General features: G+C 34.4%; 1 protein-coding gene across 1 annotated transcript; it reads right to left on the reverse strand.

Annotated features, from left to right (window-relative positions):
- Window positions 1-192: 192 nt before the first annotated feature.
- On the reverse strand, window positions 193-19432 carry LOC101247019 (ferrochelatase-2, chloroplastic). The gene is given in 13 exon segments (XM_010322770.4): window positions 193-729; window positions 731-783; window positions 785-841; window positions 844-935; window positions 938-1055; window positions 7771-7972; window positions 8075-8175; window positions 11710-11862; window positions 12512-12638; window positions 12729-12832; window positions 18058-18159; window positions 18534-18677; window positions 18923-19432. Coding segments are annotated over 13 exon segments (1623 nt in total). The 5' UTR covers window positions 19262-19432; the 3' UTR covers window positions 193-698.
- Window positions 19433-22886: the final 3454 nt, after the last annotated feature.

Consider the following 22886-nt stretch of genomic DNA (forward strand, 5'->3'; position numbering starts at 1 on the left):
TTGAGTCATAGTAGAGGGATGATTTCAGCCAAAAACTCTACTAGATATGTCAATTAACTCTGGAGTAAACTAATACAGCAAACCGATAAACTAACATTAAAATTATGCAAGTTTTCCTTGAGATACCCTAAACAAACAGGAAACACTCATCACTTGAGTTTCTCCGTTTGTTGGGCCTAGTCATGTAAGAGGTAGTGCAACTACGGACATTACATAAATCCAGCAGCATCTTAGTCTTCTTTTACATTGTTGAAAGTTACTCTCCAGTTGTTTCACACTTTCAGCATCTACATTATGCAAATACAACATTATTGTAGACATCTGCCACGGTATTGTTCCAATCTTAACACTGTATGCCAATGATTTAATACATAGAAATGTTACAGAAAATTGGAGCAACAGAAGAAAATTTACAGGTTGGGTATTGATGCCAAAAGTTATACAAGTATGATAAACCTTCGAAGGTGAGTTAGCTCTTTTGTTTCTCCTCTTCTTGATCTTTCTCACCCTTCTCTATTTTCAGTTCAATTTACTGTACGTCTCACAAAACCTGCTCACTTGGACTGAGGCAATGAATGAAATGGAGGCTGTTTTGCTACATAGATTAAAGAAGTATATGGTAGCACAAAGAGTGGGCGCTCATCCTAAGTGAAAGACAATGTACAACTTCTTAATTCATTCCCTATTTCAGTCATTTTTCAACATCTCAGCAGCCAGTCACCTTTATGTGTGTATTTGTATAATGCATGTGAAAGAGAGACAGCAAGGACGGGAGGGAAGAAGTTTCCTTCTCAAATAGGATGAGCAGGGAGAGAGTACGGTGTAAGGGGCTAACGGAATAAGGGCAATATGCCCCACTGGTGCAGGAAGCCTTCTCCAGTTGTTACTTCTAGCACCAGCAGCACAAGAACTGCCAACATAGCTGCTCTTCCATTCCACGTTTCAGCACTTCTTGTCCAACCCCATTCCCAGACTGTTACAGGAGGTGGAAGCTCCCTGCGCTGTGAATCATATGCTGCCAATAACTCTTCCACGCTGCCAAGAGGGACCAATGACTGCAAATAAAGAACTCAGCATATATTAGGTTCATTTCACCAATCGTCTTTGAAAACAGCATTGAACTTTTTTGTTCAAACTTCGATAACATTATTCAACCAGTTATCCACATACAAATAAAACAAGGAGGGAGTGCCCTTTATTTCAATCACTTTTGGCAGTTGCATAATAAAACCCAGGTGCCATGTTTTCTGCAGTAGATGGAAGAACCTGAAAGTATGCAAATCGACTAAGAGACTGGATCAAGTCTTACAAAACATTTGAGCATGGCTGAGAACACACCAATGTCCCAACAAGTCAAGGGTATGTGTTAGTTGATCAACCTCCTACGGTGAGTAGGTTGTTCAAATTCTTCACTTGGCACATAGAAGTGCCAAGGATCTGGTTGAATATATCATAGTGGAACTAATGTGCTAGACAAGTAGGACAAACCATGAGAACTAAGCCTCACTTGTGCAGATCAACTAAAACAAATAAACTAATGAATCACAAGTAAACATCAGCCCCCCATCCCACAAGCATAAATCCTACTATTATTATTTATTATAGTTCAAAATCAATCATATTTGGTCTAGCAGAAAAAATTGTCATATCTCATAATGAGAATAAATTAAAAACTCTTCGGAGCGGAAGAAATGGAATTGTAAAATTAGGGACAATCTATCCAATAAGCCTCGGACAGGTAGATTCTAACAGTCGGAAAATCAATCATACCTCGCACAAGAAGAAAAAATTATGAGAAATGAATTATACTTTGCTCAGACTGAAAAAAAAGAAATTGTCAAACAAGTGATCATTTACGCAATAAGGCCTTAGAGAAATGTAGATTCTGCTCAACAGAGTTGGATTAACCCGTCCTTGTCAAATGGTATTCATATGAAATCTTTATGAATGATGAAGTGTATCAAAGAAGTTATACTTTCGGCAATGATGACCAAATGCCAGAAGGTCATATAAACAGAAGGTACACATGTCTAAACCTGTCTTGAAATCTCTGGCACGTCTAGAAATGGGAAGAGCCCATCTAAAATTGCCGTCGGAAACGAGCTAACTCAAACTCAAATCCATCTTCAAACTTGTTCAAAAAATCTCAGAAGATCCTCTGATAGCATCAATGGTGACATGCTTCCGTTAAAGGATTTAGATAGAACTTGCGAAGTTAAGAAGATGCACGACAAGGTTGGTGACTTCAACGGGAGATCAGATCAGAAAGTGCTTGTCGTGGAAGAAAAGCCCAAGAGTAATGGCAAAGAGTGGATTAAGTGATATGCCAATTTCATAGTCCAAGTCCAAATCTAAGACGAGGAAGATTCAGGCCACATGGAGTCCAAGAGGAGGGGCCCACATGTAGCCCAAGAAAGGAGTTGAAAATGCCCAATAAACGAGCTAAAATTCTGCCAAAAAAGATGATTTTCACGACCAACATGGGTAGTTTATGTGCCAAGTTCACGTGAAATTTTGGAGCCAAAAACTAAGTAAGTTATTCCCTTTTTTTGTAAGCTGTATCGGGAAGAAGTGTGATATTACTTTACTTGTTTTCCTAATTCCTCGTTTAAAATTTCCTAGGTAAGTTTGAATCTTTATAATTTCCATAGAAGGATTCAAATCCCATGATATATTGGATATGTTTCCCCTATATGTAGGGCTGGATTTTTGTTGGTTTTCTTAAAAGATGGTCAGCAAAAAGGATTGAAATTATTAATCGAAAATGTCTCTCAATATTTTTCTTAAGCAATGGAGGGCTTTAAATATCCAACTTACTACAAAAAAATTGCATTATTCAAAATTCAAAAACCTTAAAATATCTCAACAAACTGAAACAACCTAATAAAAATTTAAAATTCAAATTATCCTAAACATCAGCAACTTAATGTTGTAACTAAAATCAATTTCAACAAAAAATATTTCAAACAACACTATTGATTAACATGATTGATGGATTTGTTTTCTTTACATCTTTGTGTATTGGCTTCTTGAAATTTATCTTACAACATTACAAGAACGATTCTTTAGGAGGTAATATTTATTTTTAACTTGATATCTTTGGTAGTAAAGTAAATGAAGGTAATTTGCTTGATACTAATTATTGTCTCTAATTCTTCAAAATAGGATCTAGATCACTATGCCATCTTAGCTTTGACTCTACTAGTATCATAACTAGCTTTGATGCACTAATTTTTTATTACTAAGATCAATTAGGACTGTTAGCACTTAATATTAAAATTTGGAAATTTTATTCTTAAATTTTGCATATCTTAAATTATTGTGTTTAATCTTACTATTTTCGCTTCAGCATTTTTTTTCTTATTTTTCTTTCAAGTAACCCAATTCTTATCAAGTGATAACAAAGTGGTTTACAAGGCAAAAAAAGGAGATAATACATAAAAACACCCTCAATCTTGTCTCGAATTGTAGTAACACACTTAATCTTAGCGAGAGTCCTGTTACCCCTTGGAACAATTTTAAAGCAGAATAAACATCAACCTAAACTTTGTGGCACAAGTAGTGTAAGCGCATCGATCAAACATGTGCAAAAACAAATAGCAGCTCAAAGTAGAACCTTTTTACACCATGTGTCCAAAAAACAACATATTTTAAAAGGACCGCCTTCAATATTTTTAGAAAGATCTGCAACCTTTCCTGCGCTGATGCCCTCCTTATCGCCTTACCTTCTCCACCATAACCAGTGCTATCACCATCCCACTCCGAAGTCCAAACGTCTTCCCTCCTCCACCAGTGAATCAGAACCATTATTATAGTTTATGAAAGAAACCCAATAACTCCTTATGAAATAAGTAATCCAGAAACCTTAGATTTATATGTACAAAGTTGCATCATAGATTTCATGTCCAAGAACAGAAAAAACAAAAACCAATTTGCTAAACTAACACTCCCTCTGTTTCAAAAAGAGTGGTCTAGTTTGATTTGGCACAAAATTTTAGAAAATAAAGAAGACTTTTGAATCTTGTGGTTCTAAATTAAAGTTATGTCAAATGTACTAAATTGCACTCTAATCTTGTGGTCTTAAGCATGCCACGTGGAAAGCTGAAATTAAAATGTTACGAAAAAAGGAAAGAGGTCATTCTTTTTTAAACAGACTAAAAAGGAAAGGTGGTCATTATTTTTAAACAGAGGGAGTATAAAGAATCAAATTTTTGGGACTCTTTTTCATAATAGGCCAAGAATTTTTATTTTATTTTTTTGTGTAAAAGAGATCGAACCCAAATAAATTATTTTAGAAAATTGGATTTAGTTTTAAGAAACTAAAAAGAGATAATCTTTGCTATCACTGAAAGAAAACCGAAAAGAAGAAAAAAAGTATGTAGAGGAAGAAGGTCAAAGCAAAACAATAAAGAATAAATAAAAGAATGGTAAGGATGAGAAGTAAGGATAACAGAAACAAAGAAAGGGGTTAAACATCAGCTATAAAATCTCTTAATGATAAAAGAAAAAGAAGAGAAAAGGGGTTAAGTGATGAAATGAAAATAAAGGTGCATGTCGAGTATCATCAGGTATATTCTGGTTATTCATGAGTGATGTTTATTCCACTTTAAAATAGTTCAAGGGGCAATAGGAACCCTGCATAGAATTAATTGTGTTGCTGTAAATCCCGAAAAAGTTTGAGGGTGTTTTTGTGCATTTTCTCCCTAAAAACCTAAATTGTTTATTAATAGCTTAAAAGGTAAGCTGCCTAACAAAAATTCAAGTGTTTGAAAATCAAGTTATACTAAGAAACATTGGATTTATTGTTTTTCTATGTTTCCAACACCACCAAGGAAAACTAAGAAGAGAGAAACTTCAGAGTTCCTTTTACACAAATTGATCTTTTCTTGTCTTCATCAAACTCAATTTGTCAAGAAGTTGATAAAAATTAACTTATTTCAACATCTTACCTCTTAAGGATTGTTAATAATAGGATTTAAATAAATCCTAAAGGAACCAACAAAAAATAATAATTCGAGTGAAAAAGGCAAGAGAGGATGAGATCAATAGAGGGAAAAAGCCAAAGTGAGAGATATTTATTTCTTTGATATTTTTCTTATGATATTTCTACCACTTGAAGAGACTATTAGAATCTCACTGAAAATTCTAGCATATATGTAAATATAGTAAGTAGCTTAATTTACAACAACAATAACATACACATGAACAAGTAAGCTTTGGGGAGGGTAGAATGTAATGAAGACATTAACACTTACCCCATGGAGGTAGAAATTTCCAAAAGACCCTCGACTCAAGTGCAACAGATCTCAATACAAAGAATAAGACAATGAAGAGAAATTGAAACAAGAAACAGAGAGAAGTAGCAAAAACAACAATAAAATCATGTGATAATCGAAAGGTCATAAACAACATACTAGGGTAGATTATTATTAACAAACAACAATAAACAATGATTAAAATACAAAACAAGATCTATAATATTACAAGTAGTGCCTCTGCAAACACTAGCCACCCTAAGCAAGACAACACCACATTAACTGCTATGCTTATATCCTAATAAGAGTCCTCCAAACCCTCCTATCTAGGGTCATGTCCTCGACAACCTAAAGTTGCGCCATATCCTGTCCTATCACCTCTCTCCAGTACTCCTTCGATTTGCCTCTATCTCTCCTCGTACCCTGTATAACCAACCTCTCACAACTTCTCATTGGTGCACCTATGCATCTCCTCTTCACATGTCCAAACCATCTCGGTCTCACTTTCCTCATCTTGTCAACCACGGAGGCCACACCCACTTTATTCCAAATATTCTCATTTCTAATCTTATCACTCCTAGTATGACCACACATCCACCTTAACATCCTCATATGTGCAACATGCATTTTATGGACATGGGATTTCTTGACTGACCAACACTCAATCCCATACAACAAAATCAGTCTAAACATAGCTATTTAAACCAAATAGCTTGAGGGAATAGCCAAGCTGAGCTCTCTCAAACTCTTTCTTTCTCATAGTGACAACAACTTTGGCACTCACAATGATTGCCGCTCAACTTGATGCGATAGACACCACCCTAACAAATTTAGGGAGAACGAAATCGTAAACATGGCTAGTGAGATGAGAATTCATCAAAATACTAGACTTTAATTTTGATACAAGAAAACTAAATAAAGTATCAAGTGTCAAGGTCGAATCCTAATTTGGAAGTCGAGTCCCAGATTGAGTATCGAGATTATATGTTAATTCAGGTATCAGGGTGGAATCCAAATTTGAATGTCAATGTTGGATTTCGGGTCGAAAGTAAGGTCCTAAGTCGAGAGATTAGTCGAGACTAGATTCGAAAGATAGATCCTAGGTCGCGTTTCGGAGGTCGGGTCTTGATTTGGAAGTCTGGTCCCGCATCATATGTCAAGTTTAGTTTTATGATACAGTAGAAGTAAATAAAGTATTTTCAACATTTTTCATTTAAAGAAAGGACTAAAATATTTTCTTTATATTACTTATTTACTTTGTGAAAATATGGGTAAACATGGGTCTACATGCATTTTACCCAACCCATTTTAACCTATATGAAATATGGGCGGGTTGAATTGTTACCCACTTTATATTGGCCCATTTTCAACCCGCTCAAATTTGACCCATCTCGCCCATTTGCCACCACGACCTGTAGGTCACGGCTAGATGGGCATAAATTAGACCCTTAGCATATGTATACACCTTAGCATTTGATGTGTGAGTTTATTTGTGTATTGTACTGATAATGAGTTTAAATGAAATTATTGTTGTAAGATGGAGTGGGCATATACCCACGTAAACTGAAATCATTGATTCTTTATTCCTTGATGATTGGGATTGTTTATCTGATACGCATAACCTCCTGTTATGGTACTTGTTGGGTCTTGAAATTACTTGTTATGTGTTGAATGCCAGGTCTACTTGTTGTTTGACTCATGCGTTGCATGCTTCCAAAATTGAGTCGGCATATTATGTCCAAATACATAGTGGTTTGTATTGACTAATACCTCCCCGTAATCTTCTTTTGTTGAGTGAAGAATGTGTTCTAGAGGCTCATTCGAGACCCCATTTCTGGCGAGTGCAAGTAGTTTTCGATCCAAGGGCGAGCGCTCCATTTTCAGGTTGTCGTGGACCATCACAGTAGTTTTAGAATCTTCCCAACAATGAGACAATCTTATCTTTTATTTAGTTTTTGGATACTTATGTTAGGTTTAGTTTTGTTTAGAAGTTCTTGTATGATGACTTTTGGGTCTTGGAATTTTAGTAGTTGATTTTTTTCCGCACTTAATTAAGTTATTGGTTTTCAAAATATTATATTTTAGTTGGATTTAGTTATAATTCTGTCTTGGATGGTTGATGAATTTGGTTAAGGTTCAGGTTAGATGGTTCTCCCGCCGGAGGGTTTGTATGAGTGTCACTCACGACCCAAAGCCATTTGGGTCGTGACATATAATCTACTCTTTTTTCCTAGTACATGAACTAGCTAATAAGCTAACCATGAGCCAATTTATATAAAAATTTCATGAATCAAACAAATCTTAAAAACCTTTTATTTTTCCAACACAAGGTTTGATTTCAAACATCTATCACCAGCCTTTTCACATACCATCCATCTAAGTTGCAGTGCTTAGTGCCTTTGTCAGATAATCCCTTCAATTAAACATTTGCAAGCTTCTCTATTTCAGGTCATTGGTACCATCTACTTAACAAAAAATTTAATAATTTCTTAATCATAGTGGAGTTAAAAAGCACCTGGCGAGCTTCAAGATTTGAGACTGCCATTGCTCCAACATATGGAAGACTTTCAATCACTGCATCTGCCAAATCTGAAATGAAAGTGGGTTCAACACCTAGGGCAGGAACACGTGCCCAGTTCTGTATTCCAGACTCCAATGCTAGCTCCTTGTATTCAACATCAATTTCCTCTAATGTCTCAATATGCTCACTTACAAAACTGTGATAACATATAAAAATTAGAGAATACAAATAACTAAAACAAAAGTCGAACAAACTAGGCATCATCATTTGTACTGCTTAAACAGCCAAATTTGCTTACCTTATTGGCACGGCAAGAAGACTCTTTACCCCTTTTTTCCCAAGCTCAATTATTGTCTCATCAGTATATGGTTTAAGCCATTCAACAGGTCCAACCCTACTCTGCATCAGAGCAAAATAACTTCATGGAATGGCTGAGTAAAAGCATTTACAAAACTCAATCATGATGCTCTTAAGTGAGAAAAGCTGCATCCATATGCATACAGAATTACAGTAAAGCACATCAGTTCAGTAAGTCATGTATCCGAAATGCCACCGGTAAATACTTGTTTTGAAGTCGATCCAAGAAAATAACTTTTATTTTTATGACAGTGGTGTCCGTACAGCTTGCGCGCACTCTCGAGTACTCCATCACAACCTGCTACCTTCCACCAACACATGTACCGGTTAACACTGTCCACCAACACTTAGGTAGATGGAAAGAAATCACCTAGTGTTTTTGCCTGTACTGAGATTTGAACTTTGAGAGCTCAAGAAAATAACTTGTTTTTTGCATCCAAATAACTTATCAATGCCAGATGGAATCAAAATCACTTGACCACATACTCTATCACCCAAGCAAATTGGAGAATCAATGTTACAAAAGCTATATGTTATGTGCTAGCAAATGAGCATCCAAGCCTCATCTATTTTTCTCGTCCAATAGTGTATCACTTGACAACATCATAAATATGAATCACCTTTCCTTAGAAATGTATTAAACAAATAATAATAAGCACCAAATATCATGTTTGTGCCGATGGAAACACATAATACGACATTGAATGTAGCACCCTCTAAGTTCATAAAATTGACACCAATAAAGGGCCACATTACCTTCTCATACATAGAGGTGTTATGCTTATAACATGAAAGTGTTCAGTACTCGTGTCTCACACTCCATATTAGCTAATTATATTTGTAATGCAACTTAGAAAGTTCATATGGTACAACATGATACTTCAATAGAAAGTAGCAATTAGTCCCCTCAACTATTGTTGCGGAAAAAGTGTGTACAAAGGAAAAAAGCTTCTTCATGTTCATACTAATAGTTACGCACGTACTCCTTTACATACTAACATGGAGTGCTTAATATGTTATTCTCAAGTTCACCATATAATCTAATTGTCTTATCAACCTTATAGATTGAAGAGGTGATATGGAGATAGTTTTGCCAACAATGCATGTCATGCATGATACTATTATACATATCATTTCTGTAACGCCCCGTACTTTTGGTCTAAGGTTTAAATGGTTCGACGTATGTAATTGGACCCCAACCTGGAGAATTTGGTTTTACATGTCTAAAAGGCAATGTTTAAGTATGCGGTGTTAAGGATGTGAATTAAAGTCTAACGGAAACTCTAGCACAAAGTCGGCTTGAAAACTTCTCCACAAATTAAGTTTTAAGCTTGCACAAGGTGTAACTTCTAGCAAGCATATCTCCCATGTATAAAGATTTATATGATGAATTTCCTACCATAGTTAAAAGATCACTGAATCTAGTTTCCAATGAATTAAATAGTTCGTCAATCAGAGCTATGTACAAGAAGTTATGTACGTTTTACAAAAGTGATATTAGTGGATAACATGTAGGGGCCTACGGGCATAGGTTGCCGTAGGAACTATATGTGGATTAAAGTTTGAGGTAGCCTCAGAAACATTTAGGTGCCCACCTACGACCATATGTGGCCATCTATCAACTTCATTAAATACACCAAACTCTGAGGGTTTACTTCATTTTCTCACTTCGACCTTGACTTGAAATAGATTCTCTCAGCTCCACTCCCCTAATCCCCACGGTCTTTCATGAGTGTTTCTTCAATGATTACGCAACTCTTAACACCTCTTCCTCTTCAAATTTTGGAGGGTGTTATCATCTAGGGCTAAAGCGGAGATTTTTGGTTTTTCTTCATCATTCAAGGTAAGAATCTTCTCCTAAGCTCATGCATGGACTATTATTGATGTAACATGAATGTTTCAGGGAAGGGACTCATGGGATGGTGATCGAAAGCCATGAGCTTGGGTTTTGGATAATTTTGTGAGAAGATGGGGCTTGTTATGGTAGAGAGTTCTTGATATGCTGCTGCCTAGAGGGGTGTGGACGACCTCGTAAGAGGGTTGTTGTGTTATTGTTGTGTTGAAGAATGAAAAAGTCTTACATCGAGGGTTAATGAGATGGTTGGTCTACTTATAAGGCTTCGCAATCCTCTTTCCTTTGAGCTATCTTTTGGGGTATTCTATAGGCCCAAGACCTAATTTTACATGGTATCAGAGCAAAAGCAGGACCCATTTCACCCAATGTTGAGCCCTCAAATTAAAATTTTCCGCACAAGATGTCCAGCCCTAGGCGTGAGGTGAGGTGTTGAAGTATGAAGAAGTATCACATTGGTGGTCTCCTTATAAAGCTAAGACAATCCTCTTCGTTTTGAGCTAGCTTTTAGGGGGTGAGTTAGGTTCAAGATTGCAAGACCTAATTTTACAGTTTGCAAGGAGAAGGTTGGTTGTGGATATGCCAATGAAAAAGGATTTTAGAGTTTTAGCTCACCGTATGTGCGATAAATTGCTTAAGTGGCTTTGTCTTGAATCTCTTTACTAATTTAATCTTTTTATGATTGTTTTCTTGTAGATTAAGGTCTTATCAGAGTAGTTAGACTTTGTGGTACACTTAAGGTTGAAATTGAGGAATTAAAGCTAAGACCCTCTTTTCCTTGTCATGACATGATCTTATGATCTTTCTTTCGGTATTTTCCCCTTGTTCATGAGCTTATGGATTTCATGTTCCAAATTATACTATTGAGTACTCTATGTGAAAATTCTTTCATGTCAAATTATACTATTTTTTATTTCATTTTTATAACTGAGAAATCCGTGTTGACCCGCCCTTTGGACCAAACACAGCCATCTAAACTACGTGGATAATGGGCCCGCCCCTCTACCCTTCTCCACTTAAATACTGAGCTTTGCTTTGCATGGAGTGGGGCTTGAACCTGCGACCTAAACCACAAATCCTCCACCTTTTGTCACTCAAGCTAGGTCTTGGGGGCATGTCAAACTATACTATTAGCCTTGAATAATTTTAGCTTCCTATTATCGTTTTCTTGTAGATTAAGGTCTTATCTGAGTAGTCGGTCTTTGTGGCCCGCCCGTTCACCCTTTTCATGACATGATCTTTCTTTCGATACATTCCCCCTTGAGCTTATTGATTTCCTATTCCATATTATACAATGAGTAGTCTATGTAATAAATCTTTTATGTTAATATGTTTCTTAGTAGTTGTATTCATTGCCTTGTGTCTACCATACCTTCATGCCGAGTTCATTTGCTCCTCATGGATATGTCTAATGTCATACATATCAAAATTGACACATTTCTACCTAAAAGTTATGTCTAAGAACAAGGAAATGCTTTGTAAGCCGAAGGCACGAAATAGTAAGTGCTGTCCATGTGCACTCAACTGAACACCAACTGAACTCTTGACCTTTCTTATAAATGATCATAAAGATGAGCCCAAATACAAAATGTGCAAGAAGCCAGAGTCTTCATCTTCATTACAAGAATGTTTTAATGCATAAGATAGACAATGTTACCTGTGCAAGTGTGTTTAAATATAATCATTTGTAAAATGTAAGTATGCTAATAGATCTGCAAAGGTACCTGATATGCCAAAGTATATGCATTATGTACCCTTCTCTTCTCAAGTTCTTCCATTATTAAGTCCACACATTCCTCCATCTCAGCCTTGTATGGATCACCTGCTTCCTCTACATATGCAAGTGGTACACCATGAGCACTGAAGAATATCATCACCTGTGTATATGAAGCTAGTTAATGCAGGAGACAAATTAGAGAGATTTTTCTACTTCTTGGGAAGACCCTGCTTTTATTTTCATTATAAAATATCTGAAAATTTTTCATAAATATGAAATGTAGAGGAGTAGAGGCAGGAACAGAACAGTGTCAGATCTGAATAAAAGAAATCTTTGCTCCAGAGTGCTGTAGTTTTCCTTTGTTTTTGATCCTTAATATCTTCTACTGTACAGAGATCTTTCCATGGCTCTGTATTTCTACCCTAACCAACTCGATAGAGTTTCCAGAGAAGGTCTCCAAGCATAAGACTTGATGGACAATAATACACTAAATCAAGAGTATCACAATATTCATGACAAGAATCTTTTCTCATTTACTTTTTTGAAACTGGTAAAATTAAATCTTTAAGCATTTATCTTTATTAAAAAAAAAAATCTTACAGCATTTATTACAGAAGAAAGCAAAACTGAGAAGGCATATACTTTTGCGAGAATTTTCTAGTTTAAGTAATGAAAACAAAAATAAAAATGCACAACTACTTTATGTGCCTCAAGTATAATACTATCAGGAAGATGAGACCTTATTAGGAAAAAGAACTTTTCACGAGGTAAGTATAGCATGAGACATCCAAGAATAGAGACAATACTACCTCCTCCGGACGTTCAAACATGTTCAACTCTTTTTCCATCAAATCTGCCATGGCTTTGATATATCCTTCCCGTTGATACCATGAGGGTATTACTGTGTGTTGCATGTTAACAAGATACTCATCCTCCCTGATGTTAATACTCATTGCTCCATATATCAGTTTGACAATCGAAAATGGAATGTATTTTCTGAACAGGAACATAGGGTATGTTTATTACCTAAATATACTCTCTAATAGGCGAAGGCTTGAACCACTCGTAGATATTGAAAACTGTGGATAAAGAGGGAGAACAACAAGCTTTGTGATTCCATCCCTTTTAATCTGCAAAATGAACAGAAAAGGGAAAAGGGTATGAAAACCAATAGCTCAACTTCCACTCTATCCTAAGTAACTCAAATGTGCTTCAAGAAAAAACTGGAAATAGGGAGAGACTATATTAAAGGCAGAATGACCTGAGAGACTCTTATACTTGGATCAGATTGTCACCTAGACACTTGTACTCATGGTTTTGTCAACCGGACACTTAAACCTAATGAAACTCAATCTTTTAAACCCTTTTTGCATCCGATAAATGTGTGTGTGATACAAACAAATACACATGGGATTCTATGTCATTTTACAATGCCACATAAGAAAGTAACTTAAGAAAAATCAAATACAGTTCCCTTATTCATCTTCCTCAGACCCCACCACCCCAACACACACACACCACTCTTCTTCTTCAACAGATCACCCTCCCTCCTTCTTCAGATCCTTTTATCCTTTCCCATTTTCATTTTTATTTTCTCTACTCCATTCAAAACTACAAGAAGAACCGATGAAGCAAACAAGAGATATTTAAAATGTTTCAAATTAATAATAACAGAAAAATAACTGAAAATCTCACTGATAAAAAAACCTATTAAAAAATAATTATGGTGTTCTTCGATGTTCATAACATTCTTCGTTGATTGATAGGGGTTGATTGTTCATAACATTCTTCGTTGATTGATAGGGGTTGATTTTTCTTATTAGTTTCTCTTATTTTCACTTTAATTTGGCTTTTGAGTATTCTCAATTTGATGTTAATAATGTGCCAAAATAATTGATTATATTGAATGTTGAGATTTTTGTCAAAATAATTTATTATACTGTGTCAAAATGATGAAAGAGAAATGAAATTGTTTTTCTTTGTTCAAATAGTTGCTAACCATAGAAGCTTTTGATTGTTTTTCTCAAATATTTTCTTCAAGCCTTGGTGGTAAAAATAGAGGAAGAACAAAGAGTGGGGGTAAAGAAACGAGGGGTGAGTGGGGGAAAAAAGAGAGATAGGTGTCAGATTTTTAATTTTTGTTTTATTTTAATTAATTTTTAGTCCAAAATTGTTTGTGTACGCGTATTAAACTCCTGAAATTAATGCATTTGGTCCAGCTCAACCATCAAGTTGCCACATTGGATGGGTCAAGGTCAAAGGGTTTAAAATAGTGTGTTCTAGTGAGTTTAAGGATTCAGTTAACAAAATCGTGAGTATAAGGGCTCAACTGACAATCGAAGCCAAGTACAAGGGTCTCCTAGATCATTCTGCCTATATTATACAACAACAACATATCCAGTTTATCATAACAAAGTGGGGTCAAAGAAGGTAGAGTGTACGCTGACCTTACCTTAGAAGTGAGGTACAAAGGTTGTTTCTAATAGACCCTCGGCTCAAGCCAAAAACATAGTAGGAAAAGATGTAATGAGAGTACAACAGACAATAGATAGAACCAAAACAACACATAGTAGCCAAACAATACTAAAGCAAAATAAAATTGCAATTGAACTACACGAAATAACAAATAACAACTAAAATTGAAGAACAAGAGACTACAAGTGTAGCACCATAACTAGTAACCGAAACAATAAAATGCACTCCTCCCGACTAGCATTGACGCACTCCAACTTACTAACCATCTACCCTCATTCGCGTCCTCATCCCTTCCCATCTAAGGTCATGTCCTTGGGTAAGTTGCAACTGCATTTTGCCCTACCTATCCCCAATAATTGTTCAATCTATCTCTATCTCTCCTGGATCTATCCATAGGCAACCTCTCAACACCTCCACTGAGGAATCCAAGCATGTCCTTATCACATGACCGAACCATCTGAACCTCGCTTCCCACATCTTATCTTCCACCAAAGAATTACACAAATCTGCCTAAGTCTTTGTGTAGATCTATTTATATCTCCAAAACAACAACTACTCCTTAGTCCAAACAAGTTAGGTTTAGGTATAGGAAGCCAAAACAATTTATTTTTTCTTTCATACAATGGGATAGATTTTACCCACTCCTTTGCCTTGTACCATCTTACGCTTTGTTCCAGCCCTTCAACATATCAATAGTGGACTCTGGCATGACCTATTTCAAGCCAAACATACTCAAGATAAACTATCGCAGTTGACCAATTATTTTGCCGTGTTATTTTTAGCATTCTCCTAACATAAAAACCATCATAAACCTCACCTTATTCCCCTTCGTTGCATGTTTTCATGAGTAAGGCATGCTCTCCTAACTAACTGATAAGGAAAAACTCACTTTAGAAGGAGCCCACGCTTTTCGAATATTATTTTTTTGATAAAGGAAATTTGCCGTCGCTGCCCTTTTGGTGCGCACAGGGTAAAACCCCCGCTCCTATGCAATAACTCACAAATCACAAATGAGAGATAACCCCACTATGGAAGCCAGGTGCAACGAGCTCGACCTAGAAGGAAAACCCCTTGCTTTTTTGGCAAGGGGTTTCAAACTTTAGACCTCCAACATGGAAGTCCCAAGCCCAAACCACAGGCTTTCCAAATATTATTCTTCCAAGGCCATCTAGTATCTTGTTGTTCAGTAGCAACTAATGCATTACATGCTGATTTAACTATGAAACACTTCGTGCCATTACCATTCCATATGGTAGTATCTTCAGTGTCAGTTGTGCAACACCTTGAAGAAAGTAATCCTATCCACCTCCTGACTAGTCATTCAGCATTTTCCTAAAAGGTAAGTTCCAGCCTTGTAAGCTCCAAGTCTTTTCATAGAAGCATCTGGTATCCTGCAAAGCTAAAGAGACCTAAGGGAACATCACTTAGAAGGCCATATCCCAACCAATTTCCTTCCAAAATGAAAGTTCCCTCCAATTTCCCACTATAAATCACACTTTATCAGCAAATTAGGTTACTGAGATCCAATATGCAGATACTAGCTCCATCACCACATCATTCCATAAGACTCTCTTCACTATTACATCTCCACAAGCACTTCGTTAAAAGACTCTTGTTATGAATTTTTATTAAAGGTTACAGACTATTTTTTGAACTTGATTATGGTGATATCATCTCTTACATGGCTGAGATTGCTTTTGTCCTTCTCTTATTATCTCTGGTTATCTATCGCCATTGGCCTTTTCATGGGGACCTCGAAGAAGAGGTATATATATGGAGCAACCAGCAGGTTTTATTGCTCGAGGTAGAGTCCAGTATCATGGTCTGTAGGCTACAGCAATCACTTTATTGCCTAAAGCGGTCACGTCACTTAGATTCAGATTTGAATATGATTTTAGTGGTCCAAGTTGATGATATATACAAGTAATGATGAAGAAGAAATTATCAAATTGAAGCATCATCAATTTCAGCAGTTTCTGACCAAGGACCTTCGCTGATTGACGAACTATAGGTATTGAGGTTGCTCAATCTAGATCAGTAACTACCACTTCAAAGAGTAAGTATGCTCATGATATTCTCGAGGAAACATAAATGATAAATTGCAGGCATATTGATACTCTCATGGATCCAAATAAACTTCTAGCAAGTCAGGATGAACCTGTTTGGGGTGGTTTGGCAGCTAGTAAAGAGGTAATTATCCATGTATTAATTTATGTATTAGTTATACAACGTTTGGTAGCTAGTTAGGAAGTTAGTATTCATGAATAAAATCAATACAACCTTTGGTTTGCAATTTAGAAACCGACATAGCTAATACATGTATAAGTTATGAGAAAATCGGTGTATTATCGAATGTGGGGGAGGGGGGGAGATGGAATAGCTAATACCCACATAACTTATACATGCATAACGAATACATACATTACTAATACCTTCATAATTCTAACCAGCTACAAACGACCCCTTATTGATTCTAAAACATATAGGAGGTTGGTAGGCAAGTTAAATTATCTCACTGGAACTGGAATTCAATCTAACGTTACCTTCACAGTAAGTGTTGTAAGTAAGTTTTTGGATTTTCAATTGGAACTGGAACTCGATCTAACGTTACCTTCACAGTAAGTGTTGTAAGTAAAATTTTGGATTTTCAATATGATAGTCATTGGAATGCAAATATGCAGTCTTTGATACATAAAATCTGATGACTATTTGACAAGGATCTAAATATGTTGATGAAGATTTGGCGGGATCATCCTCTGACAAACTATCTGCCTTTGGATACTAAATTCTAGTAAATCTGGTTTTTTGAAAAAGTAAGAAACAAAATATACTTGCAAGATCTAGTACAAAAGCTTCTATGTTCTTCCTACAGAGAAGTTCCCATCTTTGTTGTGTTTCCACAGCACCCTATCTGCCTCTGTTGTGACAATGTTGTTTCCTAGCTTTCCAAGCTATGAAGCCACTCTATCAGCCTCCCAATCATTAAGCATTCTTCTGAAGGAAATGTCCCACCTCTGTGTTGTCCAGCACTTACTTACTCCCGCCTCAGTGTTTCCACAGATCTGGAAGTGGTGATTGATCAATTCCATCATGCCAAAAAAAATTCTTGTTTCAATGCCTATCTTAAAGCTAAGATTAGTTTCCACCAGTGGCCAAAAGTTTCTGATTGTTCTCCACACCGCCATACCATAAGGATCAGATACAAAGTTGGAGCACCATGGATTAAGGCCACCAAACTCTGTCACAATTATATTCCTCCACAGAGTCCTCTCTTTAGTGCATCTCCATAGCCACTTCATAAGTAAGTTCTCATTCTGCAGTTTGAGATTTCTGACTCCTATCCCCCCCCCCCCCCCCCTTTATTTAGCATTACTGCTTTCCAAATAACACAGTAATCCTTCCCCAACTGGTCTTACTTCTAAGTACCACCATAAACTCCACTTAAGAACATTGCAACAATTTTTTGTTGTTGTTTATTACACTCAGACGTGATTCGCTAACTAATATATGCTTATTTATTAATTAGCTTTAAAATGATAATACTCCAATAGATTCTAGAGATCCTACAATATAGTTGTTGGAAAAATTTGATTACCGTATTTCTATCATCTAAACCCAATATGATATGATTCTGCAGTAGTGTAAACACAGCTCTACAGAAAATCCTCATGGGGCAAAGGGGTTACGTAAACTTGTAGCAAGCTAATACTTCAAATTCAAGGGATAAGAGTGTTGTGTAAATATGCTACCACTTATTTTGCTCAATGAGATGATTGCAGAGACTCAGGAAAACAGCTAAATGCACCCAAAACACATAAACAACCATAGAAGTCAAAGGAAAAAGAGAAGTTTACAAATGAAAAGGAAAGAAACAAGATACCCGCTCAATGGCTTCCTCTGTGAATGGATGCCAGTAGCGCATACCAACATACACCTTTGCAGGCACATTCTTTTCCCACAGAGCTTTTCTCAAGGCTTCAGCCTAAAATCAAATATTATTAAAAAACGGAAGAATTGAATAGAGGAGGAGCCATGAAATTAAATGCAGAAAAACATTGTACTGCTCATATACAAATCAACCACAGCAAAAGAAATCTCTCAGTTGAAAATAAATGGCAAAGTCATACTAAGAATAACCTTAGCAAGTGTTTCCACTCTTAAGCACTGGAATTCAGCATGGTCCAAAACATTTCACCACTATGGTATAACACTGTCACTTAACAAAGAAAATCTACATATCTACCATCATAAGCATCTCGTAGCCACAGTTGGATCAACATATTCATTTATTCCTACTTAAATACTTAACAATTAATCAACAATTAGCAATTTCCATCAAACCATATAAATTCATGCCTGAGCATCAGTTATCCGTCGTAGAGGAGAACCACCACCAATTGAAGCATAACCTTCTTTGCTCTTGGGTGCTCTAGCAACAGATATGAATTGTGCCAATGGCCTTTGCAAAAACCGAAACAATCTTGGCAATCGAATAATATCCTATTCAAACCAAACGATCCAAGTTAAGAACCATTAAACAAAGAGTGAGAGGTGTTATTTCCAAACTACAAAAGGATTGTTCCACTCAAAATTGCATTTTTTTTCTTAGTATCACTACTAATTTCAAGCATACACTTAAGCTTTTCAGTTCCTTTTGAATTGGACATGGTTAAATTGTATTTGCTATACCTAAATGGCAAAAGGGTAAATAATCTCAGCAAAAAGGGAAACAAAATTTAACTTACTGGATCAGCAAAAAGATTGAATAAAAAAGGCTGCACATCTTCAAGAGTTTCAGGTCCACCAAGATTAAGCAACAAAACACCAATTTTGCCTTCACCAAAAACAGGGTTTGTAGAGAGTTGTTGAGGGCTAGAAGTGAGCAATGCTTCAGGCATCATAGATGGCTTCTCAGACCATTTCAAGGAGCATCTAGCTACATATGAATAATTCTTAGGTAGCCTTAAACAAGAAGCAGCGAAAGATGAAGTACACTGTGTATCCAGTTGAAGAAAAGGTGAATAGGATGTGCAGTTGGCCGGCGACGGAGATATTTCACGGCAGAAAATCACCGGCGGCGCCATTGCTGAACTGCAAGGGAACAGTGATGTTTGAAATGCTTGCTTTGAGTAGATAGTTTGGTTTGATTTCTTATTATTGCGTGTTAAAGTCTCTCCTCCACAAGTTCAAGATAAGAACCAGTTATGCTATGCAACTCACAAGTGTAAAAAAATATCTAAAATTGTGAAAAATCTATGTTATTTGTATTTGTATTTATATTTATATTTATATTAGTGTACTTATCCGCTCTTTTCCAAAATTAAGTAGGTTATCGAATAACTAATATGGCTAATTTATTATTTTTAAAATACGGAGTACATAGAAATATTACAAAGCTACGATCTTGGTGTTATCCATTTAAAAAAAAATAGAAAAATATTTTTTAATTATAAATTTTACTGAACATTGTCAAACATAACAAGTTTTAATAAATAATCATCTATCGTAATTTTTTATTAGATTCAATGAACTTTATAACAATAATATTAGTTCAATTAAAGTCACATTAAACTTAGTTGATCAGAAATTGCATAACTTTGTTTTGGTGTAAACGACTTGATTTTTAATACAAATAATTAAAAATATATTTGTGACACGTAAAAGTATGAAAATATACGAATTATGTTTCAACATGATTATGTTAAAAATTAAGAAGTTAATGAGATCTTCTTTTTGTTTGATTTTCTTTAACATTTGATTTTTCATATTGAAATTCATTTATTGTATACTTGAATCGTTTATATATCATAAATTGTGATCGTAAAACATTACATTAAGAGATTATACTCTGTAATACAAAATAAAAGAATTGAATATTTAGAATAAATTATGATATTATTAGTAGTTTGTGTGCGCTACTTATCTACTCAATTATATAAAAAAATTTATAATAAAATGACAAAATATTGAATTTTCGAGAGTACATATAGTGTCAAGTTATAAAAATATAACAAGAGTTTGAAATGTGTTTGTCTATATATAATACATATAGAGTAGTGAAAAAGTTTTATAACATTAATCAAATTATTATTATAGTCATTATTGAAAAAATAACTCTTCACTCTTCAAAAGATAATTCTTCTTTCAATATGAAAAAATTAAGATAAATAATTTCTACTTTAAATCATTATAATTTAAATACATATTAATCATATATGCACATTTATTATAGAAGAATCATAAAATAACTTTTTATTATAGGAAAAAAACTTCAGAGTATGACAAATATCCATATATATTCAAGAAAAATAACTATATTATATTTTTTTCATGTTATATGGATATAATTTGACTATAAATAGCAAAATTAATTATATACAAATAAATATTATTAGCATATTAAATAAATATTAAATAAAAAAATAATTATTGTATGCCTAATCAATTATGACAGACACATTTGTAATTTTTTCCCATGTTTATCATCATCAATTTTTTCTCTTTCATCAATATTCATAATACATATTTAATGATTTATTTCTCCAAATTCATTCAAATTCAAGATTCTTTACATCATGAGCGATTTTGTGATTTTGTATCCATCAGGTATCTTCTTGCATATTTATCTCGTTTTTATGAGCATTATATATGTACACATCAACACTTCTTCAATTTTCTCAAGGTTTTGATTCAAGAATTTGTTTATTTATTTCAATGATTGAAATTGATACTCTGAGGAGAGTTACGAGAGGAATACATTTATTTGATAAATTGTTGGATGAATTGTCTTCTTTTGATTTGTGTATTACTCACAACAAGCCAAAACATCATGCTATGTTGCTGCAATGGAGATCGAAAGAAGATTAAAAAAGGATAATGACCATATATTCTTTCTGCTTAAAGAAATCGAACATGCAAAATTAGTAAAGAGGAAAAAAGGTTCAGAAGTGAAAATTAATCTTAAAAAAGGGAGAGAAGTCAACAATATTGACTCCAGTGTGTGTGAAAAAAGAGCAGTCGAGCAGTAAATAGAGAGAATTGAAACTTTTTTTTTTTAGTTTAATGTCATTTATTTATATATCTCAACACATGTAATGTGTGCCATTGTCATTATGGATTGTCCTCTTGTATTGAAATTGTTAGAAAATTTGATTTTGTATGTATATAGTTGTTGAAAATGAGTATAAGAATAACATAAACAAAAAAGAGGTTGAGAGTTCTATAATTATCAACTTTATATATAGTGGAATAATTATATACATTAGCCTTTCTATTATTATAGAACCACAAGTTGAACAACGATCTGTGAATACAATTATATTTGAACACATAAATACTCTGTCAATTTTTTAGTGAATTCAAGTTAGTTGGGTACATCAATACTATATTGTTAGCCTTTAAAATTTTTATTTAGAAGAATATATATACAGTTTGATACCCACAAATTGTATCTTTTTGGCTCATTTGTCTGATATATCCATATTTATACAGTTTGATATCCACAAATTATATCTTTTTGCTCGTTTGTCTAATGTATCCATGTTTTTGCTTAATAACAATTATCCATATTTATATACATAGATACTTGTATTGTTATATAAATACAAATTGAATGTTGATTTGTGAATACAGTTAAACCTAGAAAGATAAGTACTATATCCAAGATAAAAAGTTGATTAGGGAATACAAGTATAGTTGTATTCAAAGTATTTATTTTAAATGTTTAACAACAATGATTCATTGTATTCTACATTGGTGTATTCATTTTTGTTTAAAAACTAGTGTATCTATTGTCATGTCGTTCACCTATTCAAAATCATAATACTTAACCTTCATTAAAAGAAATTCAACAATTTGCTTACATATAAATAATAACTTGAGATAACTAAAAAAAATTATTAATACATTTCCGAAGTCAGAATAAGAAATAAGGAGACAACACGAAATTGAGTATGATTTATCACAATTTTTGTTAGCTGATAAAGAATATGATATGATATGTCTTTAAATAAGTAATTTTTAGTTATAAGTTAAATATGGGAACTTACTTATAGCATGGACATAATGTAAGGATAGTGAGTTATATTTAGAGTCAATTGCTTATTTAGTTTGTTGTACTTAAAGATATATTAATGTATCAATTAAAAATAAAAAACTATACAAAAATACAGCAAAAAGATGACATAAATTATAGTCATTCATAGTAAATAACATACTTATAGCTATTGGTATTCATTAACCATATAAATATAGTTATTTTTGTAAGTTGTTCTTTATTATATATGTACATCTCCTTTACAATGTCATAAAGAAAAATAACTTATGTATTTGATCATATTACATAGATATGTTAATGGGAGAATTAAATGAGAGTATTTAAAAAATAAAATTACAATAATTCAAAGAAGTTAAAGAAATTATATATTCTTAGTTTTGACATAATAGATTGTAATGACCTGTTTCGATCGTTATAGAAAAGTCAAGGGGGAAAGAATTTGGGCCAGAAAATTTATAAGTAGTAACTTGGAAATTTCTAGCCTAGGCTAAACTTAGACAAAATCTGAGTCAAGTGAAATCTAGGGAAATCTAGTAATGAATGGGGGAGGGTTTAATTATGAATTTGATCACATGAGTCAATAGCCAAGATGCTAAGAAGTCTGTACGGCTTTACGAAATCGAATTCGGACGAGTAGAACTTTTAAAATTGAT

The sequence above is a fragment of the Solanum lycopersicum genome, chromosome 5 (assembly GCF_036512215.1).
Source record: "Solanum lycopersicum chromosome 5, SLM_r2.1".
Classification (NCBI taxonomy): Eukaryota; Viridiplantae; Streptophyta; class Magnoliopsida; order Solanales; family Solanaceae; genus Solanum; species Solanum lycopersicum.